Source organism: Podarcis muralis, chromosome 13 (genome assembly GCF_964188315.1).
Source record: "Podarcis muralis chromosome 13, rPodMur119.hap1.1, whole genome shotgun sequence".
Lineage (NCBI taxonomy): Eukaryota > Metazoa > Chordata > Lepidosauria > Squamata > Lacertidae > Podarcis > Podarcis muralis.
In genome coordinates, this window is record NC_135667.1 from 30,193,881 (window position 1) to 30,213,306 (window position 19,426).

At 46.8% G+C, this 19,426-nt stretch overlaps 1 protein-coding gene across 2 annotated transcripts; it reads left to right on the forward strand.

The window, feature by feature from the left end:
* Positions 1–4,655: 4,655 nt before the first annotated feature.
* LOC114581758 (interleukin-13 receptor subunit alpha-1-like) lies at positions 4,656–13,010 on the forward strand. 2 transcript variants are annotated; one of them, XM_028702297.2, is made up of 2 exons: positions 4,656–4,935; positions 10,156–13,010. In XM_028702297.2, the coding sequence occupies exon 2, from the start codon at positions 10,213–10,215 to the stop codon at positions 11,386–11,388; it is 1,176 nt and encodes a 391-aa protein (XP_028558130.2). In that variant the 5' UTR covers positions 4,656–4,935; positions 10,156–10,212; the 3' UTR covers positions 11,389–13,010. The 2 variants fall into 2 exon arrangements, with proteins under 2 accessions (XP_028558130.2, XP_028558132.2); XM_028702299.2 differs by lacking the exon at positions 4,656–4,935 and adding an exon at positions 6,247–6,427.
* The last annotated feature ends 6,416 nt before the right edge of the window (positions 13,011–19,426 follow it).

The window sequence follows — 19,426 nt, forward strand, 5'->3', positions numbered from 1 at the left end:
CAGGACCAGACCCGGAGGCAGGGATAGTCCTCAGACAACGACTAAACCTGCCTCCTCTGTAATGATAGGGTCTGGTCTTAGCGTAACTCCTCCTCCTACCCGTGATCACTGAGATCGGTTGTCCCAGTGCATCCCGCCCTGTGGAACATGCCCCAGCCATTTTATGGGCTGGGGCCCACTCCCCGGCAGCCCTGAACCCTCCCCCTAAAAACAAAAACAAAATAACACCTTAAACAAACAACCAAAACCAATAAAACAATACAAGCGAAAAATGTAAAAATTACAAAAACATCAAAATAATAATAAAAATAATAATTCCCCACGCCCAACCAACATCCATCCCACCCCCACCCCACACATACAAAAAATCCAAAGAATTAAAAAAACAAACCAAAAAAACACATTTTAAAAACACTCTGTGCCTCTCCGGCAGTAACAACTGTCCTGGTGAGGCCTGTCAGGCCCCGCCCTGGGCCAGATGGTAAGTGGCAGGAAGGAGCAGGGCCCTCAAGCACTCACTCAGGGAGTCTTCCTGGGCAGCAGGCCGCAAGCCGCACGCAGTCCTTATGAGGCCCCAGGCCCCGCCCCAGGCCAGATAGTAAGTGGCAGGAAGGAGCAGGGCCCTCAAGCACTCACTCAGGGAGTCTTCCTGGGCAGCAGGCCGCAAGCCGCACGCAGTCCTTATGAGGCCCCAGGCCCCGCCCCAGGCCAGATGGTAAGTGGCAAGAGCAGGGCCCTCAAGCACTCACTCAGGGAGTCTTCCTGGGCAGCAGGCCGCAAGCCGCACGCAGTCCTTATGAGGCCCCAGGCCCCGCCCCAGGCCAGATGGTAAGTGGCAAGAGCAGGGCCCTCAAGCACTCACTCAGGGAGTCTTCCTGGGCAGCAGGCCGCAAGCCGCACGCAGTCCTTATGAGGCCCCAGGCCCCGCCCCAGGCCAGATAGTAAGTGGCAGGAAGGAGCAGGGCCCTCAAGCACTCACTCAGGGAGTCTTCCTGGGCAGCAGGCCGCAAGCCGCACGCAGTCCTTATGAGGCCCCAGGCCCCGCCCCAGGCCAGATGGTAAGTGGCAAGAGCAGGGCCCTCAAGCACTCACTCAGGGAGTCTTCCTGGGCAGCAGGCTGCAAGCCGCACGCAGTCCTTATGAGGCCCCAGGCCCCGCCCCAGGCCAGATGGTAAGTGGCAAGAGCAGGGCCCTCAAGCACTCACTCAGGGAGTCTTCCTGGGCAGCAGGCCGCAAGCCGCACGCAGTCCTTATGAGGCCCCAGGCCCCGCCCCAGGCCAGATAGTAAGTGGCAGGAAGGAGCAGGGCCCTCAAGCACTCACTCAGGGAGTCTTCCTGGGCAGCAGGCCGCAAGCCGCACGCAGTCCTTATGAGGCCCCAGGCCCCACCCCAGGCCAGATGGTAAGTGGCAAGAGCAGGGCCCTCAAGCACTCACTCAGGGAGTCTTCCTGGGCAGCAGGCCGCAAGCCGCACGCAGTCCTTATGAGGCCCCAGGCCCCGCCCCAGGCCAGATAGTAAGTGGCAGGAAGGAGCAGGGCCCTCAAGCACTCACTCAGGGAGTCTTCCTGGGCAGCAGGCCGCAAGCCGCACGCAGTCCTTATGAGGCCCCAGGCCCCGCCCCAGGCCAGATGGTAAGTGGCAAGAGCAGGGCCCTCAAGCACTCACTCAGGGAGTCTTCCTGGGCAGCAGGCCGCAAGTGGGCAGCAGGCCGCAAGCCACTTACTTTAAAGTATTTATCTTCTCCTCAAAGCTACCGTGGGTGTGAATGAGCTGAAGAGTGCTCAGCATTATATATTAATATAAGAATGGTGTTGTCAAATACAAGGCATGATGGAAAGCCTGAAAAGGGCAATGGGAAAGTTTCATGGTACAGTGGTACCTCGGGTTAAGAACATAATTCGTTCCGGAGCTCCGTTCTTAACCTGAAACTGTTCTTAACTTGAGGTACCACTTTAGCTAATGAGGCCTTCCACTGCCGCCACACCGCCAGTGCATGATTTCTGTTCTCATCCTGAAGCAAAGTTCTTAACCCGAGGTACTATTTGTGGGTTAGCGGAGTCTGTAACCTGAAGCATCTGTAACCTGAAGCGTCTGTAACCTGAGGTACCATGGTATTGAGCACACATGAAGCTTTTCCAGTTAAGTGGGCGACATGTGCTTCCAGGAAGTGGCCCACTTTTTCTGCTAGATGAAGACTGGGGGAGAGTGGGAGACTCAGCCTTCCTTAACTTGCTGCCTTTCCAGTGCTGCTGGACTATGACTCCCATCATCCCTGGCCATTGGCCATGTTGACTGTGACTGATGGGAGTTGGAGTCCAATACAACTGAGTCCACTGCAATGGAGGGATTCTTATTTTGTCTGGGGCTCTTGGGAAGACCAGTGCTCTCCCTCAGGAAGTAGTGATGACTACTAACTTGGCTGGCTTTGAAAGAGGATTAGGAAAATTCATGGAGAAGACTATCATTCACTAGTTGCCATGACAGCAAGGTCTGAGGCAGTAATGCTGCTAAATGCTGGCTGGTGGAAGCTGCAGAAGGGCAGAGTGTTTTTGTGCTCAAGTCCTGACTGCTGATTTTCTGTGGGTATCTGGTTGGCCACTTGATGCTAGACTAGATGGGCCATTGGCCAACTCCACCAGGGGCCTTCTTGTGTTGTTCTGTGGTTCTTCTAACCTTCCCAAGAACAGAGGAATCTATGGAGCAGAGGTGAAACTGAAGGCTGGAGATGTTGTAGTTGTTGATGATCATCATCTTGCTGTTATTGTAGTTGTTACAGTGGTACCTCGGGTTACAGACGCTTCAGGTTACAGATGCTTCAGGTTACAGACTCCGCTAACCCAGAAATAGTACCTCGGGTTAAGAACTTTGCTTCAGGATGAGAACAAAAATCGTGCTCTGGCAGCAAGAGGCCCCATTAACTAAAGTGGTGCTTCAGGTTAAGAACAGTTTCAGGTTAAGAACGGACCTCCAGAACGAATTAAGTACTTAACCCAAGGTACCACTGTACTTGCCTTTCTTCACTGCTCATCAATTTTAGGGATAGGGCAGTCACAATTGTCCTCAATAGCCCTCAAAATCATGGAACTGTCCAGGGATCATAAGGAGAGTCATGATCAGAAGAGTCTTTGAGCTGGTTAGTTGACATGAAATGGTCATTATGGCTTTAAATGACAGACAGCAGCCACTGTTTGTCCTCAAGTGGCTGGAACCTGTGACACCTACCATCACTGTGGTTTTCACTTTCAGTTTGTGTATATTTTTAACCTTTGGACTGACAAAAGTAGCTTCAGCAAATCTGTCTATGCTCCACTTGAGATCTTGATCACATGCCTGCAGGACTGCCCCCCTGTTCCCCATGGGGACACTCAACAACCGGCATTTGGACAGATAATAGCCAGGTAATAACAATCTGGCTCTTTTAAAGACCTGTGTTTTGTATACTCCTGTACAGTAGCTGGTTTTAAATCAATAGATGACTTCAGCAGTGCCTTCATCTACCTAGGCAGTGTGTTTAGAAAAGCTGTCATAATTATATTTTGGAAGCGTGCTGCAGATGATTTGTGGTCATGCTTCGTTGTCATTGGGTGTCTGCCTGGCACTGAGCGGCAAGATTTACCTGTTGCTACTACAAGAAACTTCCTGGCTGCACAAGACTTGGTTTGTGTTTCCAGGCTGTGGTTAGACTAAAATAGTTTGAGAAGTCTTGGTGAGCACATACTTGAAAACTGCACTCCAGCTAATCGGTCAAAGAAAACCCAGGCAAGTGCTGCAACCTTTCACATCCATGTTTCAAAACACAAGGGAACGCGGAAATGTTTCCTACTCAAAAGTAAGGTCGCCTCCAGACTGTCAATGCTTTGGAAGAGGGATTCGAGAGGATGCCAGGGTTTTAGGTTTGTGCAATTAAAGTGGATTAAAGAGTTCTGTCACCTTGGTGAAACAAATTTTGTTTGCAGTTAGGAAACTGATGAGGACATGTACTGAAATGTGTGGGATGAGCAAACAATTAACGAGAAGATGTGCAAACACCTTGCAGGCAAATCAGGAGGGATGTGCGATGGATGCTCATTGCGGTACAACCTCATTGCAAGCAGATTGGAACAAATGCTCAGTAAAAACTGGCGAGAAAACTGGTATTTCCTTCCGTTCTTCTTCTTCTTCTTTTACTAGCGCCACTTTCATAGCGCTTGCTCATTTTAATTTTCACAGAAAGACAAAATTAAGCATTTCTGTGATTCACAGCAACATGTCAATGAGTCCTCACTTGCTCTCAGAATGTGTGCTGTAATGATAGGCAGCGATCGGAGCCCTTGTATTGCTTCATAGCTGACTTTACCATTTGATTCTGAGGAGCTTTAAAGCTTCCACGAACTTTACTCAACAGTAAGCTAGCACTTATGTGACTGTTACACAGTCTTAGACACATACATCATGTGCTTCACATTACTGCGCAACTGGGCTCTGACAGAAAACTCTGCCTGTTTTCTTAAGAAAAGAAAATGGCAAGAAGCCAAGCCCCCCCCCCCAACACATACCTCATTTATGCTCAGCCCATATGTAAATCTGCTCATATGCCTGCTCAGCCCATATGTAAATCTGTTGCTGCTACTGCCAGCCTTAGTATAATAGGGTCTTAAAAGCAGAACCAGCCCCCCCCCACCCCAGGAATTAAGATGAAACGATTGCCGCCTCCATGCCCCCACAGCTGCTGTGGCCTGAGCCCCTGAAGCTTTTCCTCCAGCTGTGGAGAGAGATGAGCAAGCAAAGTCTTGCATGCACTTCCCTTTTACTAAGAATTCCAGCAAAAGGCAGGCCTTCCTCTCCAGCGTTGCTTCCTGGTTTCCCCTCCCTGACTCCGCTCCTTAAGGCAAGGAGAAACCAGCAAGCAAAGTCTTCCATTCCCGCGTGTGCTTAAACGGTGGGGCTGACTTACAAGTAAGTCTTCTGCTTCCCTCTCCTCTCCTGCTCTTGACTCCTTCCCCCTCCCCCTCCGTAAATAAACCTCCTGCGTTTCAGCTGATCTGCTTTTAAGTGCAACGTGTGCTTCTCTCCCAGATGTTGAGCGTTCACAGCTCCCTGGATCTGCAGCTGGTGTTGGCTGCTTTCCCTCCCCTGCAAAAACACAAAGCAAAAACCCTTAGTTTTCTGGGTTTGGTTTTGTTTTTGCTGCCACTGCTGTGTGTGCAAAATACAGGAAACTAAGTTGGAGGGCAGCCAACACTCCCTCCTTTCCCCTTCCTGAACTGTATTTTGTTTTAAACTGTGTATTGAGTGAGAGAAGTCCCATATGCAACAGCAATGCAGTTTATGCAAGTCCGCTCACCTCTCTTGGTGCAGTGGCGTTGCAGGACGGCAGAGGCTTCCCTGGGGCCCTGATGTTAGAACTAGAAGCCCCCACCGCCTATCAGGAATCAGATCCTAGCCTGCACCCTGCTTTGGCCAGTGGGGTGCAGGCTGAGACTTAGGCTGTGACAGGGCGAAGCTGACGGAGCTGATGTTGGGCTTCCCTCAGATCCGCCCCTTGCCCATTTAAGCAGCCCGCACCTGGGGCACTACCTGCCAGTGGCGTAGCGTGGGGGTGCGGGGGGGCCGGCCGCACCGGGCGCAACATCTGGGGTTAGGGCAAATCCACAGGTTAGGGGGCGCAAATCCACGGGTTAGGGGGCGTAAATCCACTGGTTAGGGGGCGCAAATTACTTGCCTTGCCCCGGGTGCTGACAACCCACGCTACGCCACTGCTACCTGCTCCTTCCCTCGCTGGTTTCCCCCGCCCACCTACCCTCGGTTTAAGCTGATAGTCAATGACTTTGCTGTGGCTACAGTGGCCGCCGTCCTTTAAGGGGCCGGGTAGGAATTTGCCCACCAGGCTAATTGGCACTGACCTGGTGGTTTTGCCTACCTCATAGAAATTGTCACAACTGGTTGGGCATTGGGGCAATCCTTTGTTTTGGATGGAGGGGAGGTTGTAGTCTCCACCTGCCCCTCCAAACGCTGGGGTATCCCATTAAAGAGATCTGGGGGGAGTGACCATGTCCGTGTGCCCAGGTGGGGCCAGGGCCGATGGCACTCCCGCAGATGGCGGTCCCTGCAGGGGTCACCCTATTGGATGGTCACCTTATGAACCGCCGCCTGGATTGACCACGCGTCACTTCCAGCAGGCGGGCCGGAAGTATTTACCATATTTTCCCGTGTATAATATGATGCTTTTTTATTTTAAAAAATGTTTAAAATTGTGGGTCGTCTTATACACAGATAGTGCAGAGGAGGGACGGGTGATTGGTGGCAGCCCAGAGCAGGAGATTGTCAGCGGCGATTGGGCAGTTGATTGGTGGCTGAGTCAAGGCCTGATAATGATTAGCTGCTGCTGCGGCAATTGGGCAGGCGATTGGCGGCTATGGCGAAGCATGCGATTGGCAGCGGCGGTCAGGTGGGTGAGCGATTGGCGGCAATCCCCCCCCAAAAAAAAGCTTAACAACTCTGAGCAATCACTACCCATTTCCTTAATTTGGGGTCTTATACACGGGGGGGGGGGTGTTATACATGGAAAAATACGGTAGATTGCCCCATGCCCAAGCCAAACCTCTTTCATCTGTATTCGATAAAGTTGTGGCTGGTTTTGACCCCAAACCAGTCTTATTGGTCCTTTATTTATATGGGTTGGGATATGGGGAGGCTGTTGCCTGGTCCCACAGTAGTAGGCACTGTAACTCTTCAATGCTAACCTCCAAAGATGCACTCCTTCACTGTCTCCCAAGACAGGCGGATGCCATCAACCGTTGTTTGCTATCAGAAATAAGCTTGACTCTTCCGTCTGTGTGTAGGACCCTTAACAAACTACAATCCTTGGATTGTGCAATTTTCAAATTCACTTCAGGTGCCACAATGACATAAACACACCCACACACATTTGCTTACAAGGACTGACCAAGCTCAGCTTTCAGTTTGAATCAGGAAGAGTTGTATTCAAATCCTCTGTCGGTCATGAAGTTCACTGTGCTTTGAATTCACAGGAGAGAGGTGAGGATAAAGTGGTTGAAAACTACCCAGTTTGGCATGGAAAGCTTAGAAGACCCACCAGTCAGGAAGTGAGACAATAATTTTTATCTTGAGAACAGAATAACCCCAGGAAACTCCTGACTCCAGCCAGATGAAACCAAGCCTAGTGATTAAACGTCATAACGAAACAATCTACGCAGAATTTACCTTGCCCTGAGCTCTTCATGGAGAATCCTGGGAACTGTAGCTCAGTGAGGTGAGCACCTCTGACAAACTACAGTTCTCAGGATAACTGTTAAAATGGTATAAGAGTGATTTAAAAGTATGGTGTGGCTATAAACAGACTGGAAATTCCTGCAATGTGTTTTTGACACATTATGTTAGAGCTCACTCTGTCCTGGTGAAGCGAGGTCAAACCACATGTGGTGGTGGAGATTAGTGATCTGATCCATATCTTCTTTTAATGTTAAGCAGATGAAAGGAACACCAAGCTTGATCTGGAAAGAGGGGTGTTTCGCTTTTCACCATGCTGTTTTCCTAATTTATTTATTTTTTAAAAAACCATGAAATTAATCAAGATGACAGTGATAGGATGAGAGAATTGCACAAGCCTACATTTCCCTGCCATGGGGCAACCAGGAGGCGGGCTATATTCAAATCAGGGAAATGGCAAGGGGGAAAGAGTTAAAGCACATATTCTCCCAGGGCTGCAGCTGTGCATACGCGGAGAGCTGTTTTAAAGTAAAAAGTAAACAAATGGGGAGATCTTATCACTGTTCTCCAGCAACATGTGCAGTTTGCCTCATAAGATATGTAAAAATGTGTTGCTGAGGGTGGTATGCAAAAACACAGCGTCAATCAGCTGCTGTCTGTCACCCAATACCTGCTCAAACAGAAAGGTTTCTTGACACTTTCTACCTCAGTCAGAGGAGAACTGTGGACCTGTTATAGGTAATACAGTGGTACCTTGGGTTACAGATGCTTCAGGTTACAGACGCTTCAGGTTACAGACTCTGCTAACCCAGAAATAGTACCTCGGGTTAAAAACTTTCCTTCAGGATGAGAACAGAAATCGTGCAGTGACAGCGAGAGGCCCCATTAGCTAAAGTGGTACCTCAAGTTAAGAACAGTTTCAGGTTAAGAATGGACCTCCAGAACGAATTAAGTTCTTCACCCGAGGTACCACTGTATTCCTTGATATTTGAGCTTAGTGTCCTTTCTCCTTTTGATATTCTGCCATTATTAAAAAGATGCTCTTCAATAGTCTTAAGAATTTCAATGTGCATACAGGGATAGAATCTTTCTCTAGAGCAGAGGTGGGCAAATCAGGATCTACTCTTTGTACACACATTTTATTTTTATTTTTATTCTAGAACCAATGGAGACTGAGCACTTGTCTCCCCACACACAGAGACATGGTCCACACACTGTCTAGGTCTATTGCATATTTTCTGCCCGCGAAAAGTGTGTCTTCAGAAGCTCATTGCATTCTGGAAATAAAAGCTGATTGCAGATTGATTCTGTATTACCCCACAGCCTGTCCATTTAAAAACAGGTGAATGTATCCACAACTACTCAATGATGTGGGCATATATCAATATCACAACCTCCACATCCTTCTTCTGGGGCATTTGCAGGGAAGAAAATGATTTTTTCAAAAGCACACAGACACACCTTGTGGGCAGCAGGATCTAGAATCACTCTTGACTGAAAGCAGCATACTGGATGGAGAAAAACTACATTTTTTGTGCTACATGGTGTGTATCAATCAAAGAGATACTGGAAGATGCCTTATTGGTATTGCAGAAAACCAGTAAGGTTTCTGTCTCTCAATTGCTGAACCACTGTAATGACAAAATGACTTGTTCTTAGGCTGCCAAAATGGGGGGCTTGTAACCAGGAGTGGACTTCTGTGTCAGAAAGGACTGTGAACTTAGTTCAGTTCTGGAAGTGAAAGCAAATTCCTAGGCTCAGGATATGATCAAAGGCATCCTGTTCTATAATTCCAGCTGCCTGTATTTTGCATTTGGTTGGTTGGTAGCGCTTGGCATTTTAGCAAAAGATGGGAGTAGATCTGGCAAGCCTGAAATTTGTGCATCCATGTTACATTTTATAATGTGTGTGTGTTTAACATTTGCATCTGCTATATAATGTGTACGAGAATCTTTGGGCTCCTCCAGACATCCTTTTCATTGCACATTCATGCTGATTTGTGTTCATGACGCTATTGCAATCCCACTTTTAATACTGTTTGCACCTGTAAATGTGTTGGGGGTGGTCACACAGCTCCATTTCTAATAGTGCACACCCTGTAGTTTCTTGCTAACACCCCGTAACCCTTTAAACCACAAATATTCTTGTTTATTTTTCTCCTGCTCTTGTTGCGCTATAGCTCCACCAGACCCTAATAATGTGTTAGCATTGGGGACACATTGCAGAATGAATCCCCCACTAATGGGCTATTCTTGTGTCAATAACATCTTACAGAATACACTCACAATAAAACACCAGTCTGGAGGGCCGCCTTATGTGGCAGTATCAGCAGACAGGCCCAGCTATTGGACAGAAGGGATATTTGTCCAAATTGTTGAGTTTGCAAGAGGCTATTGGACAGAAGGGATATTTGTCCAAATTGTTGAGTTTGCAAGAGGCACACCTATATCTCAAATGTATTCGTTTATCCCAGCCTAGAATATCTTGAGCGTTGCCTGCTGATTCTCTAGTGGACTACACCATATCAACAGCTCCTCGTGTTTGTCAATAAACCCAGCAGCACCCACTGGCCTCGTTTGTTCTGGCGTGTTGAACATCTCTCATGCACTACCTTCCCAATATGCCTCCTTTTGTGCTTTTGACTGATGCTCATTTAGATGGCTGCATTATTGCAGCAAGATTTAGCAACTTTTGCAGAGGTTTTGTCCCCTTCCGCCTCATTGCTCAACACAAACCATGACGTCGGTCTCTCACCCACGCAGCCAGCCAACACCCAAAGTGCCATCTCCAGTCACTGCAGTTGAAAGCTGGGATAAGTGAAGCCAAGTACATATAATGTATGGTTCGATTCCGCTGAAGTCACTTCCAAGGAAATGCCTTTGAAAGTAATGGCTTCCATCGAACTGTTATATATGACTTCCTGTCTTCCCTGTCTGTATCTCTCAGGTGAGCGAACCGCAGCTAACGCGTCAATGAACGGAAGCCCCGCCAGCAGTCTCTCCTATGAAAGCCAGCCCTAGGTCGAGATCAGGAGATGAGATGGGGCAGGGAAACTTCATGGGGACACTGGTGCTGTTGCTTGTCACCCTCATTGGGGCTGTCAGAGGAGCCACGCTGACTCTTCCTCGCCCATCAAACGTGAGTTATACCCTCAATGAAACACGCTGCCAGCTGGATGTGGTGTGGACTCCTGTAAGAATGGAAGCGGCCTGCGATGTAAAGTATCAGAGTGCTATAACGACCGATGGAGTTTGGGACGTGGAGCGTATTCATACAAACCACTCCCGGACAGTGCAGGTACCTCTGGGTAAAGAAGTTGTTTTCGGAGTCAGAACGAAATGTCAGCAAGAACAGAGCCAGAAAGGAGAGTGGCTTAATATCTCTCTTCCACAAAACGGTGTTCCAGGTACAGGAGCGGTTAATGTCAGCTGTGTTTGGCAAATGGAGAGATCCCTGGAGTGCTCATGGCTTCGTGGAGAGAATGCAAGTCGTGACGCAAACTACAGCTTGACTTTGTGGATCCCAGAACTCAGAAGAGAACAGCCATGCACCAATTACACAAAGCAAGGTGGTGCCTTTCGATGTGCATTTGACTTGAAATATCAATGGATAGAACTTAGCATTTCATTACAAGGCAATTCCAAGGACATTCAACCTGTGTGTATCCTTAGCAAAATGTCGGGAAAAGGCAGATTTCCAGTCAGACTGAAGACTCCATCGATTGTAAACATCACAAAGAACAATGGAGGTGTTTTTTTGAACTGGACTAAACCATCCCTATGGAGCAACATGAACTATGAAGTAGAAATTAATAACTCTGGACGACCAGACATGCAGCCAACTCATAATACTAATATATCAATCAGTCTGAAGCCTAAGGCACACCACACTTTTCGAGTGAGAGCAAAGTTCTACAATAGTGGGGAAATCTGGACCAGTGATTGGAGCGAGGTGGTGGACTGGGATGAGAGAGACCACACATTATATATCCCATACATTCTCGCTCCGTTATGTGTGGCTGTCCTGACTGTCATTTTTCTCATTTTCCGGAAACGGATTAAAGAGATGATTCTTCCTACAATTCCTGAGCCTAGAAACTTTCTGGAACAAATGTTTGACGGGGAAAGCGAAGACTATTCAAAAGTAAAATCTGTCCCAGAAGACCCCAAATTAAGCTGAGCAAATCCATTTGATGGTATTCATGCAGCCTTCTTAGGGGAGCCAACTTGAATAAAATATTGTGGGGGCTCGGGTAAGCCCCACCCTGCATAATTGATCACAAGACATGGCGAGTGCACACCATTTGAAAGGCAATGTCCATCAAAATATTTTATTGGGGGCACTGAAGTGACCTTGGCCTCTTAAGAGTTGGCTCCTATGCTTCACATTATGGGATCTGAGGAGAGCCGCTGACTCTCCTTGCCTGAAATGTTTTCTGATCTTTAGGGACAGGGACTGATGCTCCTAGCTGATGAACCATCTCAATCAGCTGGTGGACAATTTTGCCGCCCTGAGTTCCTTCAGGAGGAAAGGTGGGATATAAGTTCAATGAACAAAATAGTCTCCTAAATCGTTAGCCTGAGGGCGAGGGCATGTCCTCTGGTAATGGAAGGGAACGACTTGAAAGAAGGAGAGAAAGGATAGAGAGGAGAGCACTCCCCCAGCTGTCCCTGTCCTGATGCCCTTCTGATCTTGCTGGACTACAGTTCCCATTATCCCTGCCCAACAGCCACACACTAGTTGGGGCTGATGGGGTTGTAGTCCAAAATACCTGGATGGCACCAGGTTGGGGAAAGATGAACCATAGTTATGTACATCTTGTTGTGTGCATTGAAAGAAATTGAGGAGTGCTCCTTGGTGGCTAGGCAGGGTGCTCATGGGATGTCTCCAGCCCTCCAGGTGTCAGGAGAACACAGCGCACCTGTCTTGTTGCGTGGGTGGCAAGCAAGTGTTGCAGGTCAGCGTGGGCGATGTGATTCATGTCCACAAATGCAAACTTGGACAACTAATCTTTGCCTCCTCCAAGTGGTTGGAGTGGGTAGCTGCAGTTCCTCGTCTTGTTTCTACCAGCCCCATCTTGAGGTTGTTAGAATGGGTTGGTCTTTTAAATGAAAGGACTGGTGTTCTTCTGTCCCTCAAGGCAGATGGTTTAAATACGCCTTCACCCCGGTATGACTCTCATTCATCACATACACAGCTCAACAAGACAATGACAAAAATCCACCAACAGCATACAAATCAGTATGGCTAACCTGACTCAAAACACCCACCCACCCAACTCGCACTTGAAAACGAAGATCACCACAGCCAATCACAAATGAACAACCACACCCTAGGCCAACCCCAACCTTTCTCACCACCAAAGGAACACAAGTGAACAGCAGAGAACCTGCCCAAGCGACGCTGACACAAAACCCCACATATATTAAGTAAAGTAGACCCCACCCCCACTCACCTCTCCCCCCTCCACCTCTCTCCCCCTTTTCTTCCTAATGTCTCAACAAACAAAACTGATCTGTAAAAAATGTTACTTGAAAGAGAGAGAGATTGAGATTGCACATACTTTTGTAAACCAAGAAAATCTTTAATAAAAATACATTTTTTTAAAAAAAAGGAACTCTCTATAATATGATAGGTTTATGTGGACACCACCTAGTGGGCAAATGGGAAAAGTGAATCTTTAGAAAAGTTGGAACTGAGCATGCTCTGTGCCTGTGATTACGGAAATAATTCCAAAATGGAAACCAGACTGAGAACTGTGTCAAAACAACCCAAGAAATAAAACCAGCTATTTTCCCATCTTCCTGGTGTGGTCTACGTACGTTATACTCTCAGCTATGCTCTGTAGATTAGGGCCTGGTTTATAAACTAGGATGAGACTGTCTAGCAAAAAAAAAAAATCCCCAAACACGTAAGAGTTTAAAAGAAAATTCCTGGGATGAAATTTGTACAGGATTCACTACAATTAGTATTTATGCATATGTGGAAGGTGGGTGAGATTCTCAGGCCAGTTCTCATCATTTAAAATTCCATGCTGAGTTGGACACTCATGAGCCTGTTACCTTCAGGTATCTTTGAATCAGTTGTTTGGCGTAGTTCGCTCAGTTTTATTGTACAGAACTCCTTTACGAGTTTTCAAAGTAGAATTTCTCATTCTGTTTCACCTCTAATCACAGTCTCTAAATTCAGCTGAGAGCACCCTCTGCAGATCATAATCTGTATGGCAAAGCCCTGATACCAGATATGTTCTAGGCAGGGCCGTAGCTAGGGGGTAGCGAGGTGGGGCCCCGCCATCGGCGCAGGCATGGGGGGGGCATGCAAAATGGGCTAAAAATATGTCCGTAAATATGTCTATAAATAAAAATATTGATTATTGCTTCATAAGAAAGGGTTTTTAATAGAGAGTGAATTGAATGGGGGGAGGGTTGGAGGAGAGGCGGAAAGAAGAGCTACCGGTAATTTGCCAGTGGTTAGGGGGCACAATCTGGACAGTTCTGCCAGGGGCGCAAGATCACCTAGCTATGGCTCTGGTTCTAGGGCATTTTTTGCAGCAGGAAACTGGCTGGAACTAGACACTAAGGGAAGTTTGCAAGACAGCACTGCGGCGATCCTTCTGTCAGCACAATAATTTCAGCTTGCCCATTGGAACAATCCTGCTTCTCCATCCTCGAAGGCTGTTCCGGGGTTCTCGTGAACCCCAGCACAAGCCAATTTTGGGGGGCATGGGGGTTCACGGGGGGGAGATATGGGGTGAAAAACCCCATTGCACTAGTGGAACTCCTTGCACTAGCTTCCACTAGCACAGGGGTCTGCAACCTTTAAGACAAAAAGAGCCACTTGGACCCATTTCCGAAGAAGGAAAAAAAACTGGGAGGCGCAAAACCATTGCGACATTTAAAACAAATATATCTCCGGAGCCGCGATCTGACCGCGGGCGGGAAGGTGACATCGGGACGGTGCGTGACTAACGCACGCACCGCCCCCATGCGACGTCACAGCAAGTACAGTGCCCGCCACAGTGGGGAGTGTCAGGGCGCGCAATGCGCCTCCTCCCCTTGCTAGTATCCGCCCCGGAGCCGCGGCAAAGGTGTAAAGAGCCACATGCGGCTCCGGAGCCGCGGGTTGCAGACCCCTGCACTAGCAGGACTCATTGGCTGAATTCAGCCCTATGAATCTTACCACTAACTGCTTCTTCTCTTTTACGTGTCTCATAAAGGAACAAAAATGTCCTCAGGATCTTGATCTGGCAATCTTGGGTGGATATTAACCAAAAGCCTAAATCAGGGACGTCTCACTCCCAATCTGAGGGCCTGATCTTTACCCCCGAGTAATTTTTTGTGGACCCCCAAAACGTTGGAGGAGGCAGCACAGAGGCAGGGAGAAATAAAGTGCACATGGTGCTGTGGTTGTTGGAGGCTCTTGAATATCTTTTCCCCGGCCAGTGCCCTGACGGGGATGCAAATTATGCACTTCCTGCTCCTCAGATTTGCACAGATCAGCTGTGGGGGGCTCTGTCTGTGCGGGTGGGTGCACATGGGAGAGTGCTGGGTGATCAATAGTGTTGAGGGAGAAGTTCAGATTAGTTCACACTTAAAGCTGAACCTGCTTCATTTGCACTTTCTGAAACAATACATGATCCAAAACACAGCCACCTTTCAAAACTCAAACTTCCCTGAATTTTGCAATGCAGTTGTCTGAGCCAAAAAAAATTGTTTTAAACAAGTCAGAAATTAAATCATTTTAACAAATGGAAAAAAAACTACCATGGAAAATCACAAAGAACTTTTTTTTTGCTCTCCAGCACCATCTGGTGTTGCATGTTTAAAAAGCATTCAAAACGATGTGTGTGTTTTTTACTAATGTAGCCTAGTCCCAAATAATGTTTACGAAATTTCATGTGCCATGCTGAACTTGCATATAAAGTAAATATGAGTGAAAATAACATACTAAAATGCATTATACTAGAGGAAGATGCTATGCAATTTTTTTTTAAAAAATAATACCGTATTTATTCAGATCTAATGCTAAATCACATTTTTTTGCTAAATCACATTGTGAAAATTAAGGTGTGATTAAGATTTGATGGCACATTTACATTCACCAGCAAATCCTCTTTTTTTGTTTCAAGGTTCTGAAAATCAGGGTGTGCATTAGATTCGATGGTGCATTAGACTTGAGTAAATACAATATATTAGGCCAGATTGCATGTCCAAATGTGAAAACTGGGAGAAATTCACACTAAAATGTGTTTATATATTGTGATTTTATGTTGTAACCTCCCTGAGACCTGTGGGTATAGGGCTATATACTGAATGAATGAGTGGATGTTCATGGGATTTTTCTTCTTCTTAATTGCAAACTGATTTGGAAATGTGGAGAGTGGAACTGGAAAAATGAGAAAGTGATAGAAAATGTATTTGACGGGTTCACTCATCCCTTGTGGCCACACCCACTATTGGCCACACCCACCCCTGGCATCCCAGAGGACTGGGCAAGGGTGAGCCAGGTGAAAGAAAGCTTAGCCACTTCTCTGCTATATAAATAACAACAACAACAACACAATCAGCAGCAACAGCAATGGAAAGGGTTGTGCATGTCTTTACAGCAACCTATGACCAAGGTTACAACCACCTCTTTATAGAAATAACCATTTAAGTGGAAAGGTTACAAGGGATGCCCTCCTGCAGTGCTGTAATACTGAACTGGATTCCCTCCCCACAAACACGAAAATAAAATAAAAATAAAGAATGCAAATAATATGCTAAACCCACATTCAGACATATTTATAATTGAGCGCATTTTTGTCAGGCAGCCAAAGATTACTTAATCCCCTAATTAGCAAAGCAAAACACACTAAAAAGCAAGCACATGTTTTGGAACACGGCTTGAAGCCTCTAGAAAAATGAGATAAGAGACGCCCTTGTCGAGGCTGGCAGCAGAGCGCCCTCTAAAGGGGAAACGGAGAATGGCCAGTCAGTGCCAGCGTGTGAATCTTGTGTCGTTAAAATAACTTCCTGGAAGATTACATCTTCCACCCTTGTTGCGCATGAAGCCTTCGAGTATAAATGAAGGTGGAAGAAACATCACAAAGTCAGAGGCAGGGAAGAAATGGATCCCCTTCTGTGAGGTCTGGTGTATCTGTAAAATGGGGGGGATCGTACCTGGATACTTTAAATTATAATTGCAAAGATTGCTGAGATAATACACGTGTGGTACCTTAAATGGTTTAGAGAGAGAGAGAGAGAAACATAATTAGGAAACCTTATTAAAAACTAGGAATTTGGCTTGGGGTGGAAATAGAAACTACATTTTGCAGGGACCCATGAGAAAAGAGCTACACAGTATGATATTCAGGGAGAGGCACAATGGTGTTGCCTAGTGCAATATTTGAAGTATTCTGTGGAGCCTCTGCAGAACTTTCTGTAGAAATGTATTCAGTTATACAGACGGAAAGGTGTGCACCCAGGGCCGTTGCTTGTCCAAGCAATATGGGTTCCAGATGCCTTCATTCATTGGGCTTGCCCATACATCTTTATAAGCAAGGACGCAGTGAGGCTTTAAAGAACAACAGCAGAACAATTAGAACTGAAATATTCTATGTACAATATTCCAATTACGGTGGTACCTCGGGTTACATACACTTCAGGTTACATATGCTTCAGGTTACAGACTCCGCTAACCCAGAAATAGTGCTTCAGGTTAAGAACTTTGCTTCAGGATAAGAACAGAAATCGTGCTCCGGCGGCGCGGCGGCAGCAGGAGGCCCCATTAGCTAAAGTGGTGCTTCAGGTTAAGAACAGTTTCAGGTTAAGTACGGACCTCCGGAACAAATTAAGTACTTAACCTGAGGTACCACTGTAATGTTCACAGAAATTAAAGGGTGAAATTTGCTTGTAAAATACCCCCCAATTTGATATGGAATATGGAAAATGAGTCACTGGGCTGACTTCTTATGGTTCAGACTGAGACTCAGGGAATTTATTGTCATGGCATTTGCTGATTTTTGGGGGGATGTAGAAAGTGTTCTCTTTAAGTACAGCAGGGATGGGGAACCCGGCCCTCTAAATCCAGAATGCGGCAGCTAGACTAGTGACTGGGAGTGGCCGCCGAGGCCACATAACACCGGACTTGAAAGACCTACATTGGCTCCCAGTACATTTCCGAGCACAATTCAAAGTGTTGGCACTGACCTTTAAAGCCCTAAACGGCCTCGGCCCAGTATACCTGAAGGAGTGTCTCCACCCCCATCTTTCTGCCCGGACACTGAGGTCCAGCTCTGAAGGCCTTCTGGTGGTTCCCTCACTGCTAGAAGTGAAGCTATGGGGAACCAGGCAGAAGTCCGTTTCAGTAGTGACGCCCTCCCTGTGGAACGCCTTCCCATCAGATGTCAAGGAAATAAAACTACAGTCATACCTTGGGTTACAGACGCTTCAGGTTGTGTTTTTTCGGTTTACGGACCCGTCAAAACCTGGAAGTACCAGAATGGGTTACTTCTGGGTTTCGGTGGTCGCGCATGCGCAGAAGCGCCAAATTGCAACCCTCATGTGCGGATCACATTCGCAACCCGAGCGTCCACTGTATCAGAATTTTAGAAGACATCTGAAAACAGCCCTGCTTAGGGAAGTTTTTAATGACTGATCTTTTATTGTGCTTTTAATATTCTGTTGGGAGCCGCCCAGAGTGGCTGGGGAAACCCAGCCAGGTGGGTGGGGTATAAATAAATTGCTGCTGCTACTGCTGTTGTTGTTGTTGTTGGGCTCCAACTCCCATCAGCCGCAGCCAGCATGACTAAGGGTCAGTGGTGATAGGAGCTGGAATTCAACAAAATCTGAAGGGCTGCAGGTTCCCTATCTCTGAACTAGAGCTCTGAATGCTACAGCTATACTTCCTTTCTGGATTCATGTCACGGGCAGCAACCATTTTGTGCTGGGACTCCATTCCTGCCCCCTCGTGTGTCGGGGCAGCGCAAATAAGCCCGCCCCACCCCATTCTGCCCCATTCCGCCACCATTCCACCCCTGTCCCCATCCTCTTCTGCCCTCTTCCAGGTCCCACACAACCTGCACGCCGGCAGTCACATGTCACTTCAGTGTGCTCAAATTGGTCGCTGCCTGTATTCAGTCAGGTCAGCAAAGTTCCTCTCCTCCTACAGAATGCTGGGCCAGCCCACAAAAGTATTTTTGAAGCCATATAAATATATTAGAATTCCATGTCTCACAATTTATCATTAATATTTTTGTGACATAAAAAAAAAAAAGATCAAGCACATGGCTCGGACATGTGCGTAAAATTCTTTTTTTTATGCTTTTATTAACTTTATTAAATTCTTTTCTTCCTTTAGCTCCTTTGTAACACCAAGTTTATCGCCTCTCCATCTTTCTTTGTTCTCATTCATAAAGGCCACCACAAGAAAGAAGGGGATTGGCTAGAAATGATGCCGTGTGGTCCTTCAAAGGGTTTTGAAGTTTTTGGAGACAGAGAGGATTGGACTTACTTTTGTTCTGCTTCCATCCTGCCTTTGTTCCTCGAACTTGCTCCACTTTTTCTCGTGCCTTTGCCTTATTTCGAGTGGTCTCTCTGACCACGGAGAGAACCTGTCACTCCATACCAAATGCTGCATTTTGAAGCTCAAGATCAAAAGCCAGCCAATTCTGGCTGATATTTCTCAACTTTGGAAACCTGTCCTCTCAAACCAACATTATGTTAAGCATGCTGCTTTGGCAAGCCTTATCAACATTCACCAGCATTTCTTGCTAAGCCAGTTTGAATATCATTCGTTTAACCACAAAAATCCTAATGATTTAATTCTGTGTTTGCAGTTCTGCTTTCTCTATTAAACTAAATAATCTGCTTAAAGTGGAGAGTGTGTGCATTGCACCTTCTAAACTAGGGGTCAGCAAACTTTTTCAGAAGGGGGCCGGTCCACTGTCCCTCAGACCTTGTGGGGGGCTGGACTATATTTTGAAGGGGGGGGATGCACGAATTCCTATGCCCCACAAATAACCCAGAGATGCATTTTAAATAAAAGGACACATTCTACTCATGTAAAAACACACTGATTCCCGGACCATCCACGGACCGGATTTAGAAGGCGATTGGGCCGGATCTGGTTCCCGGGCCTTAGTTTGCCTACCCATGTTGTAAACCATATCATATAATATATTTTTTTTTTAAAAAAAGAAATCTATACCATTTAAGTGGCTTGGGGTGTTGTCTGA

What these genes read in the sequence shown, in the direction of transcription:
- LOC114581758 (XM_028702297.2), top strand. Translation starts at nt 10,213, where the DNA reads ATGAAAGCCAGCCCTAGGTCGAGATCAGGAGATGAGATGGGGCAGGGA.